This window comes from Sapajus apella, unplaced genomic scaffold (assembly GCF_009761245.1).
Source record: "Sapajus apella isolate SASKATOON/1434 unplaced genomic scaffold, GSC_monkey_1.0 scaffold22, whole genome shotgun sequence".
Taxonomy (NCBI): Eukaryota; Metazoa; Chordata; class Mammalia; order Primates; family Cebidae; genus Sapajus; species Sapajus apella.
In genome coordinates, this window is record NW_022436962.1 from 15,913,403 (window position 1) to 15,939,326 (window position 25,924).

General features: G+C 37.5%; 1 protein-coding gene across 1 annotated transcript in view; it reads left to right on the forward strand.

Annotated features, from left to right (window-relative positions):
* The window catches only part of FLVCR1 (FLVCR heme transporter 1), a 34,198-nt gene extending 10,690 nt beyond the window's left edge, over positions 1-23,508 (forward strand). The window contains exons 3-10 of the mRNA XM_032289187.1: positions 4,409-4,549; positions 10,661-10,728; positions 12,171-12,274; positions 14,804-14,914; positions 15,717-15,822; positions 16,372-16,483; positions 21,751-21,818; positions 21,977-23,508. Coding sequence (XP_032145078.1) covers positions 4,409-4,549; positions 10,661-10,728; positions 12,171-12,274; positions 14,804-14,914; positions 15,717-15,822; positions 16,372-16,483; positions 21,751-21,818; positions 21,977-22,051 — 785 coding nt within the window. The 3' untranslated portion in view covers positions 22,052-23,508. The remainder of the gene's footprint in view (positions 1-4,408; positions 4,550-10,660; positions 10,729-12,170; positions 12,275-14,803; positions 14,915-15,716; positions 15,823-16,371; positions 16,484-21,750; positions 21,819-21,976) is intronic.
* The last annotated feature ends 2,416 nt before the right edge of the window (positions 23,509-25,924 follow it).

The window sequence follows — 25,924 nt, forward strand, 5'->3', positions numbered from 1 at the left end:
TTCTCCATGTTGGTCAGGCTGGTCTTGAACTCCTGACCTCAGGTGATCCACCTGCCTCGGTCTCCCAAAGTACTGGGATTACAGGCATGAGCCACCTCGCCCAGCTGCTTATGATTCCTTTTTATTTTTGAGATGGAGTTTTGCTCTTGTTGCCCAGGCTGGAGTGCAACGGCGCAATCTCAGCTCACTGCAACATCTGCCTCCCAGGTTTAAGTGATTCTCCTGAGTAGCTGGGATTACAGGCATGCACCATCACTTGATTCTTAATTCAATGTATCTATATGTCGGCTGCAAACTTTTAACAGAAATACATTTAACTTAGTCTATAAGAATTTCAAGCTCCTGAGGCAATCTCTGATTTTTTAAAATAAATATTCCTCAAAAAAGGCAATACATTTTGTGTTGCACTTGATAATTACAGAATTATTTTACATATATTGTATCACGTAATCCTCATAACAGCTTCTTATTGTTACTTCCATTTTATGAATGAGAAAGCTACAAAGGTGGGGAGCAGGAATTTACTTCCTCAAAGTCATACAATGAGCTGAGGCAGAGCCAGGGTTTAAACATTTATTTCTTATAATAATGTGATATATGTAATATATGCCTGAATCACACAGGGACAAATAATGAAATTTTTAAAATGTTAAAATCTGATTTTAAAAAGTAAAAGTGATCCTAAACAGCAATCGACTTGCTATGTATTCATTATAGGAGGAAAAGTTTGAGTGTGTTGCTCAAGAATATTTTGGCTGCTTTTTATGACTAATGCCAGAAATGGAGAATAACTGCTTCAAATAATCAGTTGTTTTATTGGTGCAAATTTTTGGTTGGGAGAAGAGAAAACAGTAGAATGCTGTTATTTTTCTGTTTCAAAAGAAAAACCCATATTTCATTCTTTGAAAGTGGCATTTAGGAATAAACAAGGTTTTATAGGTCCATGGCTTTTTGTTCCTCTTTCTTCAAAGAGACTTAAGTCCAACTTTACTACAACATGTAGCTAGTAAATACAGGATTGATTTTTGCCAAAAGATAGTTTGACTCCCTGAAACTAAAAGATAACTCTTGTATTTAAAAAATAAATCTATTGGATTTAAGGACTGGTAAGAAGTATTTTCTTTTCTTTTCTTTTTTTTTTGAGACACAGTTTCTTTTTTTTTCTTTCTTTCTTTTTATTTATTTCATTTATTTATTTATTGACAGTTTCACTCTGTTGCCCAGGCTGGAGTACAGTGGCATGACCTCAGCTCACGGCAACCTTTGCCTCCTGGGTTCAAGCAGTTCTCCTGCCTCAGCCTCCTGAGTAGCTTGATTACAGGCATCCACCACACCTGGCTAATTTTTGTGTTTTTAGTAGAGGCAGGGTTCGTCATGTTGGCCAGGCTGATCTCCAACTCCTGACCTCAGGTCATCCTCCCACCTCAGGTCTCCCAAAATGCTGGGATTACAGGCTTATGCCACTGTACCCGGCCAGAAGTATTTTCATTTTTGCATTTGAGTTCAGATTTGGGCCATTTAGACTTATTTTGCCATGGTAAGAGACTTAAGATTCATTAAATATCCATGACTACCTTGTAAGCATAGTTTTTACTTTCTGAAACTTTGTTTATAGCTATGTGAGTTCTGCATTACCAATCTTAGTAAAGAGATATTTCCTGTCTGATTAGGATACAGAAAGACTCAGGAAAGGACAACAGACATCCTAACAGTACAAGAGCAGATAGAATGAAAGGAAGAGGAGGATTTGCAACTTAAACCTTTTATGTGTACCAGTCTTCCAATGTAAGGATATTAAAAAGTAAATATTTATGAGTCATATCTCGTCTTTAATTAGTTGTGAGATCTGTAAAAATAGAAGTATATTTTAGTTTGATAAGTTTTAGTTATATCACAGTTAATGTTTTGGTCAGCAGTGAACTTTAATTTAAAAAAATTTTAGCAGCAAACAGGAAAATTAGAGAATTACAGAACTTCATAGAAATGTGAAGGGTCATTTCTTACTTTCCCAGTGATTGTTTCTCCCTGGCTGGTTTTCAAAAGCATTTGGGGAGTTTTGTGTTTAAAACAGTTTCTCTGGCTGCGTCCTGGAGTTTCTGATTCATTGAGCCTTGGGTAGAGTCTCAAAATCTATTATTTTAAATTTTCCAAATGATTCCAGTTGATAAATCCATCAGATCTAACCCTCTTTCAAACTACAAAGCTGGTCTTCCTTGTTGGAAGAAAGAAATAGCTAATTTAAAAAACAAACAGGCAACAACAACAGCAAAGAAGAAATCCTAATTTCTATTAAAAAATGTTTTTTCTTGTTTGCTGTCTGGCTAAGGATGGCAGAGAAATCCTAATTTCTAAAAAGAGTCCTAAACAATATTATTTTCTGAATCCATTTACCTTCTTTTTTCTTTTTGTTTTTTTTTTTTGTTTTCTTTTGTTTTTTGAGACAGTCCCACTCCATTGCCCAGGGTGGAGTGCAGTGGCACAATCTCAGCTCATTGCAACCTCTGCCTCCTGGGTTCAGGTAATTATTGTCTCAGCCTTCCTATTAGCTGGGACTACAGGCATGTGCCACCATCAATGTCCAGCTAATTTTTGTATTTTTTTGTAGAGACAGGGTTTTACCGTGGTGGTCAGGCTGGTCTCGAACTCCTGATCGCAAATGATCCACCCACTTTGGCCTCCCAAAGTTCTGGGATTACAGGCTTCTTTTTTCTTTTTGAATTTACCCTGTTGTATCAATCCTGAAATATTACTTTTTCATTAAATCTCTGAAATGATGCCTTTAATAATCAATGGCATCTAACATTTGTGGTAATTGAGACCTGGTTAGGTAAAGACCTGTTGATACCTGGCAAGATCATTGACTGCAAGCATTAGAGGATCTTAGACTGAATGAAGTACAATATTTTCCTTCTATTGGAGTTAACAATTTTGAAACAGTTGAAAGTTTTGAATCAATACAAAGATTATTTTAATTTCTGCTGTGCCGTATTTTAGCAGTTTAGTCCTTTCATAAATAGTTTTTTTGTTTGTTATTTACAGATAAGATCTTGCTTTATCACCTAGGCTAGAGTGTAGTAGTGTGTTGGGCCAGGTGTGGTGGCTCACGCCTGTAATCCAAGCACTTTGGAGGCCAAGGCGGGCGGATCACCTGAGGTGGGGAGTTCAAGAGTGTAGTAGTGTGACCATAGGTCACTGCAGCCTTTACTTCTGGGCTCAGTGAAGCGATCCTGAAGCAATCTTCTCAATTCAGCCTCACAAGTAGCTAGGATTACAGGTGCATGCCGCCATGCCCAGCTAGTTAAAACATTTTTTTTCTAGAGACAGTCTCATTCAAGTGATCCTCCCACTTTGACCTCCCAAAGTGCTGGAATTACAGAATTGCTGGCCTGTGAATTGGTGGCCTATGAATTAGTCTTGACTTCTGTTTAGCCTAACCCTAAAGAAATCTCTCTAGCCATCTTTTGTGGAAAGTTGGTAGATCCTTTCCTGCACATCAAAAAGGTGGTCTCTAGATGTCTGCCTGGAATGGCTATGAAATTTCTAACTAGAAATGGACAGTGCTAAAACTTAGAGTGTCAGATATCATATACTACACTTTTAAGTCTCTTAGCTCTACCCCTGTACTTTCCATATGCAGCTCAAGTGAGTTAGCAAGACCTAGGTCTGCTTCCATGAATCCACCTGGATTTTTTTTAGCCCCAGAGGTGTAATTGGATAAGATGATAAACTTTATATCAAACTTAAGAAGAAAATGGTTACTAACTCAAGTCCTCTTAAAGTTCAGTAGTATATTGGGTTCCTCATACCTGATAATTTTTTATTTCTCTCTTTTATTTTCCTTCTTTTTTTTTTTTTTTTTTTTTTTTTTTTTTTTTTTTTGAGAAAAGGTCTTGCTCTGTCGCCTAGGCTGGAGTGCAATGGCGCAATCACAGCTCACTGCAACCTTGACCTCCCAGGCTCGAGTTTTTACCCCTTCATCCTCCCAAAGAGCTGGAATTATAGGCATGAGCCATTGTGCCCAGCCTTCATGTTTATCTCTAATTACAAATTGAACTAAATTTAAAAATAGAATTGTTGAATATTTGATGTAGTAAAAATTAAAACTTTCGTAGGTAAAAATAGAATAATCAGTAGGCAGGGTTGTGGCATATTGTTGATGGTTTTGCAGTTCACTTATGTGAATTGGCCATATCTCTGAGTTTTAGTCAGTTTCAGAGAACTGAGATGAGGACGTTAAACTATTCTTCACTTAGAAATCGGTGAAAATAAAAACCCTCACCATAAAAGACTTAAACTACCTTTTTAAACTTAAACTGAATTCTGTCTGCTCACTGAGAAAGATACATATAATTAATTACATATTGTGTATATATTAAATATACATAATCCTTTTCATGTATGTTCTCAGCCTTCAAAGAAAAACCGCAGTATCCACCAAGTCAGGCTCAAGCAGCTCTTCAAGACAGTCCCCCTGAAGAGTACTCCTATAAGAATTCAATAAGAAACCTGTTTAAAAACATTCCTTTTGTTCTTCTGTTGATCACTTATGGTAAGTGGTTTTCTTGTATTTTCTTTAATGTCTGTGTAAGCCTTTCAGCATTGTGGATTCTTTTCATTTAACCTGGTGGTTTGAACTTCAATGAGATTGGCTTGTTAATGCTATAAAAATAATTATAGCATAATCATAAACTTAAATTTTAAACTAAAATTAGAAAATCCAGGATGGGCTAGGGGGTGGTGGCTCATGCCTGTAATCCCAGCACTTTGGGAGGCTGAAGAAGGCGGATCATGAGGTCAGGAGTTCAAGACCAGCCTCACCAATGTGGTGAAACCCCATCTGTACTAAAAATACAAAAATAAGCCAGGCATGGTGGCACACACCTGTAGTCCCAGGTACTCAGGAGGCTGAGGCAGAATTGCTTGATGTGGGAGGTGGAGGTTGCAGTGAGCTGAGATCATACCATTGTACTCCAGCCTGGGCAACAGAGCAAGACTCTGTCTCAGAAAAAAAAGAAGAAAAGAGAAAAGAAAATCCAGGATGGATCTTCTTCTTATATGTTTTAAAAAATAATAATTTTTAAAAAGTAGTTCTTTGCCGGGTGTGATGGCTTATGCCTATAATCTCCCAGCACTTTGGTTGGCTGAGGCAGGTGAATGTCAGGAGTTTGAGACCAGCCTGGTCAACACAGTGAAACCCTGTTTCTTTACTAAAAATACAAAAATTAGCTGGGCGTGGTAGCGCACACTTGTAATCCCAGCTACGCGGGTGGCTGAGGCAGGAGAATCGCTTGAACCCAGAGGCGGAGGTTGCAGTGAGCCAAGATTGTGCCACTGCACTCCAGCTTGGGCAACAGAGTGAGACTGTCTCAAAAACAAAAAAAAAAAGAAAAAGAAAAGTAGTTCTCAAAATAGACAAATGCTGTCTTCTTTTGTGAGTTCTCATAGAGTATTTTAGGCCATTTGTGAACTATAGTTATACTGGTGTAAGCATGTGGGAAGTGCTATCAATAATACCTTTCTTTGACCCTGTACAAGCTGACATCTGTTTTGACTACTCAATCAAAACTAGACACTAAGGAACTCACCTTAACCAGTTCTGACATCTAAGAATATTCTCTCTCTCCAGATCTTTCAGGATAGGTGACAGGTATTCATCTTAACAGTGTAGCTTTGACTGTAGACACCAACACACTTGGTTTTTTTCAGAGTTTTCTGACAGTTCATTCTTTGTTTCTTGTGTTAACACCATTTACATGAACCACCAACACTCCCTATTTCTGTCTTACTTGCCTCCGGGAATCACTGGCTGCTATTCTCTGTTTCACGTTTTTTGAGGATACACACCCTAGTACATACATGTTTTACAAGTTGTAACTGTTTAAGTCATTTCTATCAGGATTAGTTCCTTTTTTTTTTTTAGACATTCCTCCATTGGTACACATTTTTTTTTAAAGTAGAAACTGCTAGTCACCAAAGTTGAGCATTTAATCTAATAAATTCCTGTATACCCATGTCCTGTGTATGCTATCACCCAGCTTCAACAGTTATCAACATTTTGCCCTTCTTGCCTCATCTATTTCCCCCCGTTTTTTTCCTGGAATTTTTTTTTGATATAGAATTTTGCTGTTGTTTGCCCAAGCTGGAGTGCAGTGGCACAATCTCGGCTCATTGCAACCTCCACCTCCCATGTTCAAGCGATTCGCCTGCCTCAGCCTCCTGAATACCTGGTGTTACAGGTACCTGCCACCATGCCCAGCTAATTTTTTATATTTTTAGTAGAGATGGGGTTTTACCATGTTGGCCAGGCTGGTCTCAAACTTCTGACCTCAGGTGATCCACCTGCCTTGGCCTCCCAAAGTGCTGGGATTACAGGCATGAGCCACCATGCCTGACCTTTCCTGGAATATTTTAAAGCAAATCCCAGATGTCATATCATCTCATCCTTATATATTAATACTTTTGCATGCCATAGTTTGTTGTTTTAATTTTGCTGGTTACCTCCTTGTTTAGGTTAAACCTAAAATTCCTAATTACATGTAAGAAAATATAGTGGCTTATTGTTCAATAGTAGAGAAAATTCATTTCTTTTGCCTGTCACTTAAGGTGGCCTTTTTCTGACCACTCTTTTGTCACTCACTTTCCCAATACAAAATTCTCTTTAAGCCACACTTATAACCAACCCCCGTCACAGACATACACATGCACAGACACACAGACACATCTCCACGTTCATATACACTGTTAATTCTAGTTTCTGTAATTTTGTGCCAACATTTCTTTTACCTGAAATGTGCTTTTTTTTTTTTTTTTTTTTTTTTTTTTTTGAGATGAAGTCTCACTCTGAAGCCTTGGCTAGAGTGCAGTGGCGTGATCTCGACTCACTGCAACCTCTGCTTCTGGGGTTCAAGCAATTCTCCTTCCTTAGCCTCCCAAGTAGCTGGAATTACTGGTGCACACCACTGTAATTTTTTTGTATTTTTTAGTAGAGACGGGGTTTTACCATGTTGGCCAGGCTGGTCTTGAACTCCTAACCTAAGGTAATCCACCCACCTCAGCCTCCCAAAGTGCTAGGATTACAAGCATGAGCCACCATGCCTGGCCTATGTGCTAATTTTTTCTATAAGCAATCCTACAAGAGCTAGCTTAATGTTTGCCTAACTTATTGTTCGTTTTGGTGTTCATTCTTTTATTCATTTATTCCATCAGTAGTTATCAAATACCAACTAATTGTATAGTGGTGCTCTAGATGCCTTGTGGCTAGAAAGAGGTATGATAGATGATTTCTGCCCATAGGAAATTGATCATCTAACTGGGGAGATAATAAAAACATTTGAAAAGTAAACAACAATATAGTTGGTACTTATCAAAAGGATAACAACACAAGGGAAGCTGTATGGTGAGTGCATGCTGAAGGCCTTCAGGATATATCCTTGAGAAAGGTTAAATGAAGGGAAGGCCTAGGAATGGCAGGGAGAGTCTCACAGAAGAGAGTGTTTGAGCTAGGCCTTGAAGAGTGGGTTGGATTTGAATAGTCAAAGGGGAAGAAGAAAATGGCACCAGAGAGGGCGTTAGATGGTACCTTCAGTGAACTCAGGTATCTGTGGAGTTTTGGTCTCTTTGATACCACATCACTTAATACTTACTGGGGCCAGGCACAGTGGCTTATGCCGTTCATCCCAACACTTTGGGAGGCCAAGACAGGCGAATCACTTGAGGCCAGTTCAAGACCAGCCTGGCTAACATGGCGAGACCCTATGTCTACTAAAAATACAAAAATTAGCTGAGCATGGTGGCGTGCACCTGTAGTCTCTGCTACTTGGGAGGCTGAGGCAGGAGAACCTCTTGAACCCGGGAGGCAGATGTTGCAATGAGCTGAGATCGTGCCACTGTACTCCAGCTTGGGTGACAGAGCAAGACTCCATCTGAAGAAAAAAAAAAAAAAAACTTGACTGTGCATAAATGATTAAGTTAATTACAATCTCAGCTTTGTTTGTTTCTTGATTTTTTTGCCCAGGCTGGAGTGCAATGGTGTGATTTTGGCTCACTGCAACCTCCACCTCCTGGGTTCAAGCAATTCTCTTGCCTTACCCTCCCGAGTAGCTGGAATTACAGGCACATGCCAACCTATCCAGCTAATTTTTATATTTTAATAAAGATGGGGTTTCACCACGTTGGCCAGACTGGTCTCAGACTCCTGATCTCAGGTGATCCACCTCGGCCTGCCAAAGTGCTAGGATTACAGGCATGAGCCAGTGTACCCAGCCTGATTTCATTCTTTTTTATGGCTGCATAGTATTCCATGGTGTAAATGTACATTTTCTTTGTCCAGTCTATTATTGATAGGCATTTGGGTTGATTCCATGTCTTTACTATTGTGAATAGTGCTGCAGTGAACATACATGTGTTTGTATTTTTATAATAGAATGATTTATATTCCTTTGGGTATATACCCAGTAATGGGATTGCTAGGTCAGATGATATTTCTGCTTCTAGATCTTGGGAATTGTCACACTGTCTTCCACAATGGCTGAACTAATTTACACTCCCACCAGCAGTGTAACAGCATTTCTTTTTCTCTGCTCTGTCACCAGCATCTGTTGTTTCTTCTTGTTTCTTTACTTTTTGATTCTGACTGGCATGAGATGGTATCTCATTGTGGTTTCGATTTGCATTGCTCTAGTTATCAGGGACGTGGAGCTTTTTTCATGTTTTTTGGCCACATGCTTGTCTTCTTTTGAGAAGTGGTTGTTTATGTCCTTTGCCCACTTTTTAATGGGGTTGTTTTTTTCTTGTAAATTTAAGTTCCTCGTAGACTCTGGATATTAGAGCTTTGTCAGAAAAGTGTTCTCCCATTCTGTAAGTTGTCTGTTTACTCTGATGATAGGGTTTTTTTTCCCTGTGTAGAAGCTCTTTTGTTTAATTAGGTGCCAACAAATGAACTTTCTGAACCTGATAAAGTTTATCTACAAAGACCCTATAACAAATATTATACTAAAGACAAACTTTAGAGCTATTGTCCTTAAGAATCAATAAGAAGTATCGCTTAAGGGTATTTACTGTCATCACTTCAGCATCTAACTGGAGGTCCTGGCTAGCTCAGTAACACAAGACAAAAGAAATAAAAGGTATACGAAACAGAAAGAAAAAAGATATTATTGCTCATAATATGATTTTGCATATCAGAGGTCAGCAAACCATGGCCCATGAGCCAAATCTGGCCATTCCCTGTTTTTATAAATAAAGTTTTATTTGTCTATATATTGTCTATAGCTGCTTTTGAACTACTAGGGTAGAGTTGAGTAGTTACATCAGAAACCATATGTCCTACAAAGCAAACAAAGGTTTGCTACCTGGTCCTTTACATAAAATGTTTGGTGATCGCCCGTCTATTAAAATAAGACAAGAAAAGCTAGAGACAGCTGTTAAAACTAATGAGTTAGCCAAGTTACTAAGTAACTGACAATGTGAAAATATCAGTTGCATTCCTATGTATTTATAGGAATTGTATTTCCATGAAAAGATATCTTTTATAATAGCAACTAAAACTATAAAGATTTCTTAGAATAAATATACCGAAAGAACTTCATAGAGAAAATTATAAAACATTAAAAGGCATAAAAGGAGACCTGCAGCCTGGGCAGCGTGGCCAAAACCTCATCTCTACAAAAAATACAAAAATTAGCCAGACGTAGTGGCATGTGCCTGTAGTCCCATCACAAATAATATTTATATACATGCAGAATACTTCTAATTATTTATGAATATGTATATATGGTAATATATAAAATGATAAACACTAAGCTCAAGATAGGACTTGCCTTTGGGAAAGAATAGGATTGGGAAAAGTCTGAAAAATGAATCTGAAGCAAAGATGGAAAAATGTTAATGTTTGCCAAATCTGAGTGATATATGAGGATATTTGTTATATTCTCTATAATATTTTGTATGCTTAAAATATTTAATAATAGAGAAATAATAAACTTAAGCCTTAGCTTAATTTATGTTAAGAGTCTTACCTAGATTCATACAATACATGCTAGGAAACATCAGGATTCAAACCTATCTGTGGTTCTCATAACCAGCTGTTATTCTTCAGGAGGCTGAGGCAGTAGAATCGCTTGAACCCAGGAGGCGGAGATTGCAGTGAGCTGAGATCACACCACTGCTCTCCAGCCTGGGGAACAGAAAGGCTCCATCTCAAAAAAAAGTATTCTTTAACTGATTTTACCTTATGAATTTTCAGTAAGTCTTTGATACAAAAAGGTAAGCTCTCTGAAACACAGTTTGTTAGGCTTTGCACATTCGTTGGCTGTAGTACACTGTAGGTATTTAGTAAACCATTGCTTGACTGGTTGCCATATATAGTGTTGTATGTGGGGGTATGATTTATGGTTACTCTATCTCAATCTCAATAATAATAGTGTTAGGACAGAATTCTGCTATCCTATCTTAGTAAATTTAGTGTTCAATTCATTAGTCTACGTCCTGAAAGGGAATGGCAGTGGTTTTTAATTTCCTTTATCAACTGTCTTAAGAAATATATTTTCACAATTGTCACATAATCCATGTCACTTCATGAACTGGTAAATGACAAAATTTTAGTATTCTCTTTATTTATTATTTTGGGTATCATGACTTAATATCATCTTTATTATTGTAGGTATCATGACTGGTGCCTTTTATTCAGTCTCAACATTATTAAATCAAATGATATTGACATATCATAAGGTAAGCTTCTGCTAATATCAGATTGCATGCCTGGCCAAGGATTTTTCTTTAGCAATATAATTGGTGTTAGCAGGATCATGAGATTAAGGATTATGACATTGTTGCTATCAAATATTTACATTTGTTTTAATTGATAATATAGTTGTTAAAAAATGAAATTTCCACAAATTTAGTTTAAAGATTTAATTGGCCTTTATTATCAATTCCTTTATTGGACAGCATCCCATGTAAAGATTTAGAAAGGTACTCTGATGAGCTGAACAGAGGAGATGGACTTTATAGGCAGAAGAAGGCTGAAGGAAGCAGAAACAAGGAACGAAGAGCACACTGGTTTTTACAAAGTTACTTTCCTTATAGGATTAAAACAAAAGGGACTGGGCCCCTTCCAATGGATTGCTATGAATCTCTTTTTTTTTTTTTTTCCTGGAAAAGTGCTCTATTTTAAATCAGTTTGATTATGTGGCACCTAGCTCTAGTGACACCGTTCTGTGTGGTCTGGTCTGTTGGGCCTAGTGTGGGAGCTCACTCCAAAACAATGGGCTCCCATCATTTTAATTTAACATATTTAATCCAGTTTATAAAACACACAATATGGAAAGCAGAAGTTACTATCCCTGTGACAATACATAAGCTTATTTTTAGGAAATAATCTGATTGGTTATATGGAAAAAGACAAAACATTTTTAAGGGAAATCAACATAAATACAGATAAATAAATATCAAGTTCCTACTGACTTATCTTTGCTTTTGAAAGGATAAAGCAGTTGTACTATGTAAAAGCTATCCATTAACCTCCTTTTCAGACATCTCTACAGTCATGCCTTCCTTAATGACAGGAACACCTTCGGAGAAATTCACTAGGCAGTTTTATTGTTGAGTGACTATCATAGAGCGTGCTTACAGAACCTGGATGGTATAGCCTACTACACACCTTGGCTATGTGGTATAGCCTATTGCTGCTAGGCTGCAAACCTATATAGCATGTTACTCTGCTGAATACTGTAGGCAGTTGTAATACAATGGTAAATTGTGTATCGAAATATATCTAAACAGAAGGTAGAATAAAAGTACAGTATTATAGTCTTATGGGATCGTTATTGTATATATGATTCAATGTTGACCTAAATGTCATTATGGAGCACTTGACTATCTATACTTAAGAATCCTAACAAAAATCATTGTACTTCTAACAATAGAGGATTAACAAAAATTTTCTTTTTTTATTCTATTATTTTAGTTTTTTTTTCTGGTTTTAAAATATAATGCCTTTATATATTTTTTACCTGCCCTCCCCTCCTACCCTAACACGTGTACTGAATCGTCCTACCGTGTAGTTAATTTTATCTTATCATTTTCCTTGACTATGAAAGGTATGGAAATGTGAAGAATCTTAATTAGTTAATCCATTTATTTGATCAACTTCTTATGCAAATTGTTTTCAGGGAGAGGAAGTCAATGCTGGAAGAATTGGGCTAACGCTGGTAGTAGCTGGAATGGTGGGCTCTATTCTTTGTGGCTTATGGCTGGATTTTACCAAAACATACAAGTACGTGAAAGTAAATACATGTATGGTGTATGACCAAAGGTATTTTGATTTTAAAGAACAGTTTGCTTTTTATTTTAAGAAATTTAAAAACTGTTATTACTTGGCTGGGCACAGTAGCTCACGCCTGTAATCCCAGCACTTTGGGAGGCCCAGGTGGGTGGATCACTAGGTCAGGAGATCAAGACCATCCCGATTAACACAGTGAAACCCCGTCTTTACTAAAAATTACAAAAAATTAGCTGGTATGTTGGCATGCACCTGTAGTCTCATCTATTTGGGAGGCTGAGGCAGGAGAATCACTTGAACCCGGGAGGCAGAGGTTGCAGTGAGCCAAGATCATGTCACTGCACTCCAGCATGGGCAACAGAGCGAGACTCCATCTCAAAAAAAAAAAAAAAAAAAAAAAAATTTTTAAAGTGTTATTACTTAAAGACCTAGATTCTAACTAGCAGGTTCTCTTCATTTAACAAATGTTTCAATATTCTATGTGTTGCATTATTTTATTGGTCACATTTATTTAAATTTTGAGAACTTGGATAGCTTATGAACCTTCTTTTTTTCTAACAGTACTTATTTACCACTTCAGAAGGAATTATTTGTATTTTAAAAAGAGCCATTTCGGAGAAATATTTGACTTTTGATAGACTTGATTTTGTTTTCTGTGGTTTCTTTTTTTTTTTTCTGTGAGGTGGGTCTCACTCTGTAACTCAGGCTGAGTGCAGTGGCACCATCCTGGCTCACTGCAACTCCTGCTTTCCAGGCTCAGGTGATTCTCCCACCTCAGCCTCCTGATTAGCTGTGATCACAGGTGTGTGCCCCCACACCCAGCTAATTTTTTGACTTTTTGGTAAAGACAGGTTTCACCATATTGCTCAGGCTGGTTTTGAACTCCTGAGCTTAGGCAGTCCTCGTAACTCAGCCTCCCAGAGTGCTGGGATTACAGGCTTGAGCCACTGTGCCTGGCCTATCTTGTTCTTTTCTTATGTTTTGAGCTTAAATACAAAAATAAAAATGTAGTTCCTTCTGATCAAAAAAATATTGTTGGGCGTAAGGCTTTATTTTGGTAAGAACTTTTTGGCTAAAGTATCCCCAGACTACAGCACCATTTAACTGTAGTATAATGTATATATGAAAATGCTGGCTGGACACATGTTTTATGCCTGTAATCCCAGCACTTTCAGAGGCCGAGGTGGGTAGATTGCTTGAGGCCAGGAGTTAGAGACCACCCTGGTCAACATGGTGAAACTCTGTCTTTACTGAAAGTAGAAAAAATAGCCAGGTGTGGTAGTGGGTGCCTGTAATCCCAGCTACTGAGGAAGCTGAGGAAGGAGAATTGCTTGAACCCAGGAGGTGGGGGTTGCAGTGAGCTGAGATAGCACCACTGCACTCCAGCCTGGGTGACAGAGCAAGACTCTGTCTAAAAAAAAAAAAAGAAAGAATATACTATGTTAATTGCACGTTATATGATTATATGGAACCACCAAAATGCTAATACCAAAGAAAAAGTGAATGATACCAACTGGAAGACTAAGAAAGGGGTTTCAGAGGCAGCATATTTTGCTCTGGCATTTAAAAAAAATCACCACATTTTTTAATAGGCCAAAACTTCCCCCTGTACTTCGAAATGAATGAATGAAACTATTAATGAATAGATGAATGAAATATGGAACTGTGTCCCATGTACCTTTCAAGGCTCAAGATACATTTAATACTATTAGTCTAAACACCACCAAAAGTATCTCTAATCTTGAAATTCTCCAAGATAGTTCTTCCATAATTTAAGACAATACTTGCCATAGCTTCATTATTGTAAAATGATAGCTTAGAGTGAAATCTGCTTGATTTATAGATGAAGGGAGCATATGTAAAGGATTAAATTTCTTAAGTCTTTCATCCATTGTACATTTAGAAAACTCGATAGGCATAGAAGTGTGTTCTTTGCCACTGTGGCTTTCTTCTCAGGGTAACCGCCATTCATTCACCAAACTTCTGTTGTGTGCATCTCTCTTGGATAAAAATTATGGCAAGCAGTATGTGATCCCTGTTCTTAAGATGCTGTGGTCTAAATGGAGCAAATAAGACATTTGCATATGAAAAGTTAAACAATACAACAAACGAAAATGGATATCGTAAGTTTTATAGTGCCCAAATTATAAGGGAATTTGGAAGAAAGAGAGACTCTTATAAGCTGGTGTGGCTTCAGAAGGCATTTGGAAGAGGTAGAATTTGATCCATATCTTGAAATGTGAGTAGGGAACTATCCCATTTGATGGCATAAGAATGATTTTATTCGTATAAAAGTATCCCCATCTGAGCATTGGACATGCTGTGGTTTTATAGTCTGCTGCTGCTGAATCTTAAATTAAAAATGCTTTAAAATTTATGCTTTGGTGGATACATTTTCCATAGACAAGAAGAGGTGAGCTTTGAAAAACAGAGGTTCATTACTATCTGTTCTATAAGAGTGATGATTTTTATATGCCTAGGAGGATCAGACAAAATGCTAACAGCTTTGTTGTTTTGTTTTAGGCAGACTACTCTGATAGTTTATATTTTGTCTTTTATTGGAATGGTTATATTTACTTTCACATTGGACCTTGGATACATTATTATCGTGTTTGTTACTGGAGGGGTACTTGGGTAAGTATCAGATGTGTTTAGGAGGATTGATAGCATGCTGTTATTATTCTGAAGTATTATTACTCTGGTTTTTAATTTTTTAAGTTCATTCAAAGGTTCTTTAATATTTTTAACTTTAAAGGATTCATTCTGTGTATATAAATGGGTAATTTTTAAAGAACTATTAAAAATTGGCTGGGTGTAGTAGCTTACTCCTGTAATCCCAGCACTTTGGGAGGCCGAGGTGGGTGGATCACGAGGTCAGGAGTTCGAGACCAGCCTGGTGAACATGGTGAAACACCATCTCTATTAAAAACACAAAAATTAGCTGGGCACAGTGGTGGATGCCTATAATCTTAGCTACTTGGGAGGCTGAGGCAGGAGAATCGCTTGAACCCACAAGGCAGAGTTTGCAGTGAGCCAAGATCACGCCATTGCACTCTAGCCTAGGCAACAAGAGTGAAACTGTCTCAAAAAAAAAAAAAAAAGAAACTATTAAAAATTGTTTAAAATTGGTTTTTGGTATGCTGTTGGTAAAAAAAAAAACGGATCAGCCTTACTTAATCTGTGTAACTTTGATTACAAAGACAATTGACTTATTAAACTAGAAGTAAATTATTTTCAGAAAAAATATTGGTATTTGTTGCTTTCCAGTTCTGTAACCTTGGACTGATTGGTCAATAATAAAGCTTCCTTACTTTGACATAGCAGCTTCAAAATACTCACTTATTTGGTCATTAGAATAGGCCCAAGAAGCAGAATAATTGCATCAGTATGTGACCTTCTGATAATTCTTTCTATAATTCTGGATTTATTTCCCTAGCTTCTTCATGACTGGTTACCTCCCTTTGGGTTTTGAATTTGCTGTTGAAATCACTTACCCTGAATCTGAAGGTACTTCATCTGGTCTTCTTAATGCTTCTGCACAGGTAAACCTCTGATTTCTCTAAACCTGAGATGATTATTGTACCAGATATATTCTAGTGCGTAATGAGTTTGACCATGGTTTATTTGTTGTTGTTGTTTTTGGAGACAGGGTCTCGCTCTGCTACCCAAGCTGGAGTGCAGTAACGCGGTCATGGCTCACTGCAGGCTCAAATTCCTAGGCTCAAGCAATTCTCCCTCCTCAGCCTACAGAGTATCTGGGACTACAGGTGCACGCCAGCATGCCCAGTTACATTTTTCATTTTGTTATTTTTTGTGGAGATGGGGTTTCGCCATGTTGTCCAGGCTGGTCTTGGACTCCTGGGCTCAAGCAGTCCGCCTACCTTAACGTCCCAAAGTTCTAGGATTACAGGTGTGAGCCACTGTGCCCAGCCTGACCCTGGTTTTTGTTTTAACAATTCAACTTTTCAATGAATGTTTCTAGAAACCAAATCACATAAACAAAATAAGTTAAGAAAAATTCTGGTGAAAACTTTATACTTGTTTTAAATAAGTAAACGTAATAACAAATTACTTTTCCTATTGTATTTTAGATATTTGGAATTTTATTCACATTGGCTCAAGGAAAGCTCACATCAGACTATGGCCCTGAGGCAGGGAACATTTTTCTCTGTGTCTGGATGTTTATAGGCATCATTTTAACAGGTAAATTAGGGCATTTGCCTGGCAAAGGGACTTGTGTCATGTGTTTATATTTAATTTTCCTGTATATTGCTTCTCTATGGCTTGGCAGAACTTGAGGGGAAAAAATGAGGTAAAAAGCAGGACATTATTTGTTCTCTTCTAAGGACATGAATCTGTTACTTCATTTTGCAGATTTCAAATTCAATGCAGTTACTCTGCCTAGCAAGCAAAGCTGCTGTAATAAGAGTAGTAAAGGCTGGTGTGGTGGCTCCTACCTATAATCCCAGTACTTTGGGAGGCAGAGGCGGGCAGATCACTTGAGGTGAGGAGTTTGAGACCAGCGTGGCCAACATGATGAAACCCCGTCTCTACTAAAATTAGCCGGATGTGGTGGCACGAACGTAGTCCCAGCTGCTTGGGAGGCTGAGGCAGGAGAAGCCCTTGAACCCAGGAGACAGAGGATGCAGTGAGCCAAGATTGCCCCAGTGCACTCCAGCCTGGGTGACAGAGTGAGACTCTGTCTCAAAAAAAAAAAAAATAGTAGTAAAGACCTGCAGTTGGGAAGACCTGGCCTCAAATTCCGATTCTGCTGCTCCCTGGGAGTGTGACTTTAGACAAGTTGCTTAACCTCTCAAATCCTCCTTTCCTCATTTATATAATAGAGTGTTAAAGCCTGCTTTATAGGGTTACTGTGAGTATTAATTGAAATGGTTCATGAAAAGCTTCTAGTGCCTGGCACCTGGGTTGTGCCTAACACGTGTTACTATTGTTATAATGTGGTGGAGGCGGTAAGCAGTCCAAGTGGTAGTGGTGGAAATAATAGTATGTGGAATCCTTAGCTAGTCCTTATACTTCTTAGATTTAATCATCATAGACATAAGCAGGAAGGAAAATAGTGCCCAATCTCCAGAGAAAGAGAATGTCAAAGAATTTTTATCAATAGTTTGCCCGTGCACATGGGTGTACGACAGATCTGGAAACAAGAATTATGTTCACACTGTTTCCAGGCCCATGTTGGCTTCTAATTTGTGAATTTCCTTCTGTATCCCTTTACCATCATTAGGGACAGAAGTTTTGGGTATTCAGGATTATAGTCAGCCCTTTGTGTATCCCATGGGTTCTTCATCTGTGGATTCAGCCAACTGTGGGTTGAAATTAATTGGAAATAAAATGGATGGTTGCATCTGCACTGAACATGTACAGACTTTTAAAATGTCATCATTCCCTAAACATTATAGTATCCAACTATTTATATTGTATTAGGTATTAGTAATCTAAAGATGGGTTAAGCATATAGGAGGATGTGTGTACGTCATATGCAAATGCTACCTAGGGATGTCTAATCTTTTGGCTTCCCTGGACCACATTGGAAGAATTGTCTTGGGCCACACATGAAATAATGGTAATGATAGCTAATACGCTTAAAAAAAAATTGCAAAAAATCACATAACGTTTTATAAAATTGGTGAATTTGGGTTGGGCCACATTCAAAACTGTCCTGAGCCGCATATGGCCTGCAGGCCACAGGTTGAACAAGTTTATACTACACCATTTCATATAAAGGACTTGAGCACTCATGGATTTTGGTGTCTGAGGTGGGGTCTTAGAACCAATCCCCCGCAGATACCAAGGGAAACTGTGCTTCTTTGATCTGGTTATAACTTAGTTGGAGGATAGAATCTATCAGAAAGATGTGAATCAAGATTTCTTTTACTGTTTGTTGAATACCTGATCATTCTTTGTGAAACCTTCAATATGAAATCCCACCAATGATAAACATTTTGGATATACACAACTACCTAAGGTCACTCAATCATTATTGTATGAATGATAGGAACTTGAGCATTCATTTATTATGCTAAAAGAAAGTGAATACACTCTGTTTCCTCAAAGAAAAACATCTTATCACAAGGAAGTTTTTCCCTCTACCCAGTTAGTAAAATAAAACTTACAAAACTGTGAAATATGTAATACATTAATTGCTTTAACTATTGTTCTTTCATAAGTAATTCCATGTTGGTTCGTAATTTCCAGGCAAGTACTATATGTTTATCAAAGAGTATTATTGTTAGCCAGACGCGGTGGCTCATGCCTGTATAACCAGCACTTTGGGAGGTTGAGGCAGGCAGATCATTTGTGGTCCAGAGTTCAAGACCAGCCTGACCAACATAGTGAAACCCCCTCTCCTAAAATCACAAAAAATTTAGCCAGGTGTGGGGGCAAACACCTGTAATCTCAGCTACTTGAAAGACTGAGGCAGAAGAATTTGCTTGAACCCAGGAGGCAGAGGTTGCAGTGAGTGGAGATCACACCATTGCACTCCAGCCTGAGTGACAAAGCGAGAGTCCATCTCAAAAAATCAAGTATTATTGTTATACCAAAGAAGGGAGCAGTTTGTAATTCCTTTTCACATTACTCTTACGTGAGATTCATGAATACTAATTCAAACAGATCAAGTCTTGAAAATTAAGAAGTGAAAATAGATCTTTAAAATTAGTTTTACATTGATGCTTTTACCATGTAAAATGCGAATTAATTTCTCTGATATGTTGAGTATTGTATTAGAGAGAGCTTTATTATTATATCTGTTTTGGTCATCTGTGATAGTGATCTTTGGTATTACTATTGTAATTGTTTAAGGGCATGATGAACTACACCCATAAAAGATAGTGAACTTTAAAAATAAATGGTTTGTGTGTTCTGACTGCTCCACTGACCAGCCATTCCCAGATCTCTCTGCCGTTTGTTGGTTTTCCTATTCCCTGAGACACAACAATATTGAAATCAGGCCCCTGATTAATACCCGTACAATGGCCTCTAAGTGTTTAAACGAAAGGAAGAATAGTAAATCTCTCATCTTAAATCAGAAGCTAAAAATGTTAAGCTTAGTGAGGAAGTCATGTTAAAAGCCCAGATAGGCCAAAAGGTAGGCCTTTTGCACCAAACAATCAGCCAAGTTTTTAATGCAAAGGAAAAATTCTTAAGGGAAATTAAGAATGCTACTCAAGTGAACACACAAATGATAAGAAAATAAAACAGCCTTATGATATGGAAAAAGTTTGAGTGGTCTTGTTAGAAGATTATACTAGCCACAGCATCCACTTAAGCCAAAGCCTAATCTAGAGCAAGGCCCGAATTCTTCAATTCTGTGAAAGCCGGAAGAGGTGAGAAAGTTGCAGAAGAAAATCTGGAAGCTAGCACAGGTTAGTTCATGAGGTAAGGAAAGAAGTTGTCTTCATAATATAAAAGTTCAAGGTGAAGCAGCAAGTGCTGATGTAGATGCTGAAATAAGTCATCCAGAAGATCTAGCTAAGATAATTGATGAAGGTGACTACACTAAACAAATTTCCATGTAGATGAAACAGTCTTATAGTCAAAGAAGTTGCCATCTAGGACTTCCATAGCTAGGAGAGGAGGAATCAATGTCTGGCTTCAAAGGACAAGCTAACTGTCTTGTGAGGGGTTGATGCAGCTGGTGACTTTAAATTGAAACTAATGCTTGTTGACCATTCTGAAAATCTTAGGGCCCTTAAGAATTAGGCTAAATTTATTCTGCCTAAACTCTATCAATGGAACAGTGAACCTGAAACCTGTAGTTGAAAGTACATATTAACAAACCTGTTAATAGCATGGTTTGCTGAATATTTTAAACCCACTGTTGCAGTCTGCTACTCAGAAAAACATTCCTTTCAAAATATTACTGCTCTTTGACCAATTAATTACCTGTTTACCCAAGAGCTCTGATGAAGATGTACAAGGAGATCAATGTTGTTTTCATGCCTGGGAACACAGCATCCCTTCTGCAGCCCATGGATCAAGGAGTAATTTCAACTTTCAAGTCTTATTCTTTAAGAAATACATTTCAAAATGCTGTAGCTGCCAGAAATAATTATTCCTCTCTTGGATCTGGGCAAAGCAAATTGAGAACCTTCTGGAAAGGATGCACCATCCTAGCTGCCATTAAAAACATTCTTGATTCATGGGAGAAGGTCAGACTATCAACATTAACAGGAGTTTGGAGGAAGTTAATTTCCATCCTCATGGATGATTTTGAGGGGTTCAAGGCTTCAGTGGAGGAAATAGCTTTAGATGTGGGAATAACAAGAGAACTGGAATTAGAAGTGGAATCTGAAGAGATAACTGAATTGCTGCATCTCATGATAAAATTTGAATAAATGAAGGGTTGCTTCTTATGGATAAGCAAAGAAAGTGTTTTCCTGAGTTGGAATCTACTGGTAAAGATGCTGTAAGTATTGAAATGACAGCGAAGGATTTACGATATTATATAAAGTTAGTTGATGAAGCAGTGACAGGGTTTGAGAGGATTGACTCCTATTTTGAGGGAAGTTTTGTGGATAAAATGCTATCAAACAAGGATTGCACGCTAGAGAGATCTTTTGTGAAAGGAAGAGTCGATTGACGTGGCAAACTTCGTCACTGTCTTACTTTAAGAAATTGCCACAGCCACCCCAACCTTTTAGCAACCACCACCCTCATCTGTCAGCAGCCATCAACATCAAGGCAAGACCCTCCACCAGCAAAAAGATAATAACTTGCAGAAAGCCTGGATAATCATTAGCATTTTTTAGCAGTAAGATATTTTTAAATTAAGGCATGTACATTGATTTTGTTAAGATGTAATGCCATTGTACACTTCATAGACTACAATATAAACATAACTTTTTGTTCTTTTTTTTGGGAATATCCTGGTGAATTTTTTTCTTTTTTTGTAAACATGACGTTTTATGCACTGGAAAACCAAAAAATTTGTGTGACTTGCTTTATTGTGATATTTACTCTTTTGTGGTGATCTGGAGCTGAACCCACAATATCTCTAAGATATACAATAGCCTTGTGCCTAGAAAGCCTTCCTCTTCTCTTGTCTGCTTGATATGTCTTCTCTGGCAAGCCTTCTCTAATTTTCTTTGGTTGACATAGACATTTTTGCTCCCACTTCCCCACTATACCTTGCAGTTATCATATACTGTTAAACTTGTTTACGTTCAAAGTTTCACTTGATTGGAGAATCCTTTAAGGAAAAGAATTGTGCTTTTCATCTTTGTATCGTTGGTTCCTAGCATTCCCGTATTTGTTCAATAATGAATGATTTACTAATTGTTAACAACTTTAGAGAAGTACTATTATTTTGCAGGCTGTTGAGATACTATTAAATATCATGACATTATAGTGTATTGAATTGACAATAGTAAGAAAGACTTTGAGCTGCTTTAAAAAAAAATCTTGGCATAACAGTTTATAGTAACTTTGTTGATGCCTCTCTGTTTCAGCATTAATCAAGTCTGATCTGCGAAGACACAACATAAATATAGGAATTACAAATGTTGATATTAAAGCTGTAAGTAATGAATATTTTTATGATTATACTGTTGAGAAGTGTGCATAGAATGTAAAACCATGTTTTTTTATTTAGTTATTTCCCCCATCAACTGTTGATCTGTTATAATAGGATATGCCAGATGCTGTACATTTTTAATCTTCTGATTATTTTTATAGGTACCAGCTGACAGTCCTACAGACCAAGAACCAAAAACGGTTATGTTACCCAAGCAGTCAGAATCCGCAATTTGAAGATAAAGAAAAAGTTACTATCCTGTAGTAATTGGGGACAATGTGATATGCTTGGAGAGATACATGAGCACCAAGGCTGGGTTTGCATGTGGTGGGGGAATAGACACTTACTTGAAAATTACCATATGAACTCTAAATGCGTAATTATTATTTTGCTTAATTGTTAATTTAAGGGAAATTTTCTTAAAATGCTTCTGTTTACATCATGTTAACACTACTATTTATCTAATTTGTATCTGGTTTTTAGTCTTGTATCTGAAAGTAAGCTTCTTGACATTTACTTTTCAAAAGTAGATGTTTTTCTTTTTTGCAGAAAATGGAAGCTTAGAAGACTTTTTGAAGTGATAATATGGGGTGTTTAGTCCCCATAAGATACATAGTTCATGCAGTTTATACATTAAAATATCCAGTAGAACTAAATGTACAATATATTCCTAATTGACTGCCTTTCCACTGTGCTGACCAACTGTCCAAGCCACTTCAGTGTGAGTACAACATACCCACATGACGCCACTCACCCACAAAGAGCAGCATGGGCATCAGGCTTTCAGATGACCTCCAAGATTTTTCCCATTCTTTACAACAAGAGTACATTTTCCCAGTGTACTCTTGTTACAAAGTACTTTTTAACACACACAGTCAGTGGCTACAAAAACTATTGCCTGTACAGATTCTACCCATAACTTTGGTCCTAGAATTATGTTCTAATTAAGGCAAGGAGCCTGATTACAGGCTCGTTTTCTCTCAGGTTCTTTTCTGTGCTACCTTTCTATCATGGATAAATGCTAACACTGTATTTTTTCACTCCAGCTTGAAATAGAGTAGTTTTGTACCCATTGCCTTTTTTTCTTTTAAACTCTCCTCCTATTTTTTTTTTCTATGTATAACTTTCTAGTAAGACAATTTTATCATATATGTTACTGGCTATTTCATGATTTCTTGTATCATCTCCTGTATTTTGCCTTGAAGATTCCTGAGATAAGGAAATCTGTAATAACTTCAGATAGTCTACATGTCCCCATTTAGTGGAGACCTCTTGAATGCTGTTTGAATTCTGCAGTATCATGTTTATGACCATTCTCCCTTGAGCAATGCTATGCCCGGGCACGTGCTCCATCTGTGTGCTGGGAGAGTGGATTCTTTTCTTCAGTGCAGAGTATAGTAGTCATCGCACTGTTGGAACAGTCTGCTGTTTTACAAGCTCAGGTAAGGAAAATAGGACCAAATATATTTCCACAGTGCCTACCACTGTGTCGTGTTTACAGTGAGAGTTTAAATGTTGTTGATGTCCTGACTCTCTGAGCTCGCAGGGAATATCTTTACAGTAATGACATTTGATCAGCCACAAAATTTACATTATGTTCATATGCACCCAAAAAGCTAGTCAAGTAATGAATACCCTTGAAGTGAATAGCAGTTTTGATTTAGGCAGTATGTTAGGCCATTGTTACATCACTGTAAAGAAAAACCTGAGGCTGGGCACTATGGCTCACATCTGTAATCCCAGCACTTTGGGAGCTGAGGTGGGTGGATCACTTGAGGCCAGGAGTTGAAGACCAGTATGGCCAACATGGCAAAACCCCATCTCTACTAAAAATGCACGTGTGCATGCACACGCACACACACTAGCCGGTCATGGTGGCCCATGCCTGTAGTCCCAGCTACTTGGGAAGAATTGCCTGAACCTGGGAGGCAGAGGCTGCAGTGAGCTGAGATTGCACCACTGCACTCCAGCCTGGGTGACAGAGCGAAACTCTGTTTCAGAAAAAGAAGAACAGAAGGACAGCACCAAGCCTTGAGGGACCCACCCCCAGGACCCAGACACCTTCCATTAGGCCCAACCTTCAACACTGGGGATTATATTTCAACATGAGGGTGGAGGAACAAGTATCCCAATTATATCAGGCAAAATATATGCATAGATATATATTAAAATTATAACATTCTCTGTAATCAAGTGACTGTAAATTATGTGAAATCTGACTCTAGGGAATGTGTTACCTAAAGAATTTGACTAAGAATCAGGAACTCTGTGTCCATGTCCTGGATGTGTTTCTATATGTTCCTATAACTCTGGACAGTCATTAAACCTCTGGGCAGCATTTTCCTTATCCATGAAATGAATGTGTTTAGTTTGATCTCAAAGATCTTTTCAAAATATTAAATGCTATTAATCATATAATAGACCAAATTATTGTAGCACAGAAACTTGAAACCAGCCAGAGAGAAATTCCCTGGACAGCTGGATAAAGAAATGTGATTGCTACCTTCTTTTTAGCCTTTTTAGTCAGTTTCTCAAGCACAATATGTCCAATCATTAGCTTCCTTTGATATTTACAAGTGAAAACAGCCAAAAATATATTTTAAGGTATCCCCAAATAATTGTTTTTATTTTTAAACTATCAATGTTGTTTAAAATAATCATGTACTTGTTGAGTTCCTGAGGTTTTGAACAAATTACAAATAAAATTTAGAATACTTTATTTCTGAAAAGCATATACATATATGTTATGTGTATTTTTCCTTGTTGGTTAGAATGGGGGTGAAATATGATGTGACAGAACACAAAATGATAATTTTTCTGTATTTTGAGTGAAAGTTGTCTGTAATACATCAAACAAGAATGTTAGAATTCTACAGTAATGTGTGATTTCATGACAGAGCTACATTCTGAGAAATTTGTTGTTAGGTGATCTCATCATTGTGTGAACATCATGAAGTGTACTTACACAAACCTAAACGGTAGAGCCTACTGTACACCTAGGCTGTATGGTGTAGCCTATTGCTTCTAGGCCACAAACCTGAACTGTATTAAATGCTGTAGGCAATTGTAACACAATGGTATTTGTGTAATCTAAACGTAGAACAGATAATACATTGTGCTGCATTGTAACAATGGCTGTGGCATCACTAGGTGATAGGAATTTCTCAGCTCCATTGTAATCTTACAGGACCACTGTCATATGTGGTCCATTGTTAATTGAAGCGTTATGTGGCACATGACTATGTCATATTTTTAGAAAATGAAATAGGTAATTATCACTTGTGTGAATTTTAGTCAAATGATTTAGGAAAGAAACGGTGTTTCAAAAGCTATTGCATTTATTATAAATGTCACAAATATAGCTCTTGCCTTTTGAGAATGTTGGAGAAATGTCTTTAAAAATATGTCTGTATGTAAAAATGTGTCTGTATGCAATAGCTAGAAAAATGCCTAAGTCATTACTCAAGTTCTAATTTTCGCCCTTTGTACTATTTATCTGTATGCTTGTTCTTCAGTATTTCAGACTTAAAATAAATTTATTTTTTAATGTATTTTTCTATGGCTTTTAAAAAAATTCTGATGCTTAGGTAAACATGGGGAATTTAAAGGGATTATGAAATTTCAGAATGGGCAAAGAGGAAATGAGGTAGTGCATGGAACATAAAATAAGGAAGCAAAGCCTACCAGGGTGAAGGCTAAAATAGATACTAAAATATTTTACTCCTTTAAAAGTAACTTTAGAGAGTGATGTCAGCAAGATGGCAGAATCTTCATCAATCTTCCACATAAGCATTGATTTTCCAGTACTTTCAGATGGTAGTTCCTTTGTAGGAATCCAGATGTTCAATGTAGAAATTCCAACACACCATTGAAGCAGAAATATCTGAGAATAGATGTATTAAAGAAAGGAAGAAGAACATTTTCACTTCACCTATATCACTCCTCCTTAAAGCTGGCACAGTTTAGTGGCAAGAGAGACTCCCCTCAGTCCATGACTTCTCCCATGGGAGAAGGTGACAGCATAGTGAGTGAGTGCTCAGCCCCTAGCTGTGTGGGATGCTGCCTAAGAGGCCTACCTATTTTTGCCCCAACTAGAATACTGAGGTGAT